Consider the following 2172-nt stretch of genomic DNA (forward strand, 5'->3'; position numbering starts at 1 on the left):
AAGTTCTTAGACCGTGGCATATCGGTGAATACAGACTGACACTCCGAGTCCAGCTACTACGAAAAAGGCATGATATAGTGCTCTTGTGCTGGGGTGACTAGCAAATATTAATGGGAAATGAGATTATTGGCAAGTGTCCCACTCCATTAAACGAAGTGCACTAAAAACTGTTACAATTGGCTGTGTATTTGAAGTAGTCATCAAGCCGTTATCGTGGCAATTGGTAGTGCGATTAGTAAATTCAACAGCTCGTATCTTTATGTATTAATAATGTTTATGGAGTGTTGCGCTAACACTTCTGTAATCAAGCAGTATTTAGCAAGCAAAGCCCGAGCAGTAAAGATGAAGCCGTACATACTATTGGCTATAATAATTATTATTTCTCTAGCTAATGGGGCTAGCGTCATTAAAAAACGAGAACCTAAACAGAAGGTGCGCTATGACAACTATAGAGTTTTTAAGATCAAGTATAAAAGCCCCACACAGCGACAGAGTCTGCTCGACCTAACAAAACTAAAGCAAAACGTAAGTATTACTTAAAAGGAGAAAGGTAGAAGCTATTGTGATAAAAATTGCATAACAGTTCAGCCTGTGGCACGATGACGGCTCTGAGTGTAATCTGATGGTCGCGCCAAGTGCATTGCCCCTATTCGAGGAGAGATTAAGACTTGTCAACGCAACGGCTGAAATGTTTATTGCCAATGTGCAGGAGTAAGTGTGAACAGGTGAATAGTTAATTCTCTGAAAATGAATGTCATTTTCAGTTTGATTGACCAGGAGAACGAAGCGGGCACAAGAGCTGATGCCAGTTTTGGCTGGACACGCTACCACAACTTGACTGAAATCGACGCTTGGCTGGATACGATTCTGGCAAATCACCCGGAAGTTACCATTGGCTTTGTCCTTGGCCAGTCCTATGAAGGTCGGGATATACGCGGACTACGCATCTCGTATAAATGGGGTAATCCAGGCGTGTTCATTGAATCTAATATTCATGCACGTGAATGGATCACCTCCGCCACGGCCACATGGTTGATCAATGAGCTGCTCACCTCGAAAGACGAAGCGGTGCGTGAATTAGCCGAAAGCCACGATTGGTACATTATCCCAGTTCTGAATGTAGACGGGTTTGTTTACACGCACGAAACGGTAAATGCAAGATATGCACTAAATTTATCATTTTAAATTAAATTGAATATTTTGTTCAGGATCGCCTATGGCGCAAAACGCGGCAGCCGTCGCTGATTTCTGATTGTGTCGGTGTTGATGCAAATCGGAACTTCGACTCGCATTGGATGGAGAATGGCGGAGCTTCTTCGGATCCCTGCGACGAAACCTATGCTGGGCCGTATCCTCTTTCGGAGCCAGAGATTAAAGCAATGTCGGATTTTATTAGCATCCTTAAGCATAAAATGAATGTCATGCTCGCCTTTCACTCCTATAGTCAGCTGTTGTTGTCCCCTTATGGTCACACAGCGGAGGAGTTTCCCGATAACTACAATGACTTGATGCTTGTGGCGAAGGCATACAGTGATGCCGTCAACGGACTACCCTATGGAACAATCTATAAATATGGATCGTCAGCTGGCATTCTTTGTAAGCAAACACAATACATTTATGCGGTTACACAACATATATATATATGATGATTCAATTTTAGATCCGGCCTCAGGTGCTACTAACGATTGGGCATACAATGAACAGGATATCAAAATATCCTATACCATTGAGTTTCGTGACACTGGGAATTTTGGCTTTGTATTGCCAGCAGCCTTTATAAAGCCCAATGCAGAAGAAACATTGATAGGCATTATGGCTCTTCTAGCAGAATCGAAAAGGTTGGGATATTTAGAACCAAAATATACATTTGATGGCATATAAACCAAAATACCCATTAAAGAATAAATATATAAATAAATAATAAATATTAATATATAAATAGAGCTTTTCTGGCTGCGTGTCATCAACCTAGAAGAGGAATACTTTAAAGATTGTGGCAAAGAAGTCGTGAATGGTTTAATATCCATTCAAGTAAAACCTAAATTTTCGGGCTCGGACTATCTGAAACTACAATACGACTTGGAAATACCGACAAAAACAATTAGCAATAAATTAATTTAGATAAGTTCAACATAATAAAAGTCTTGGAAAGTGCAAACTAAGCTATCAAGT

At 40.7% G+C, this 2172-nt stretch overlaps 1 protein-coding gene across 2 annotated transcripts; it reads left to right on the forward strand.

Annotated features, from left to right (window-relative positions):
• The first annotated feature begins 73 nt into the window (after positions 1-73).
• On the forward strand, positions 74-2079 carry LOC108609429 (zinc carboxypeptidase). Of its 2 annotated transcripts, XM_089463309.1 has the most exons (6): positions 74-525; positions 584-711; positions 765-1149; positions 1209-1596; positions 1661-1838; positions 1943-2079. In XM_089463309.1, the coding sequence occupies exons 1-6, from the start codon at positions 271-273 to the stop codon at positions 1986-1988; spliced, it is 1380 nt and encodes a 459-aa protein (XP_089319435.1). In that variant the 5' UTR covers positions 74-270; the 3' UTR covers positions 1989-2079. The 2 variants fall into 2 exon arrangements, with proteins under 2 accessions (XP_089319435.1, XP_017856640.2); XM_018001151.2 differs by lacking the exon at positions 1943-2079 and having other exon boundaries at positions 1661-1925.
• The last annotated feature ends 93 nt before the right edge of the window (positions 2080-2172 follow it).

The sequence above is a fragment of the Drosophila arizonae genome, chromosome 3 (genome assembly GCF_054131065.1).
Source record: "Drosophila arizonae isolate 15081-1271.41 chromosome 3, UAZ_ARI_1.0, whole genome shotgun sequence".
Lineage (NCBI taxonomy): Eukaryota > Metazoa > Arthropoda > Insecta > Diptera > Drosophilidae > Drosophila > Drosophila arizonae.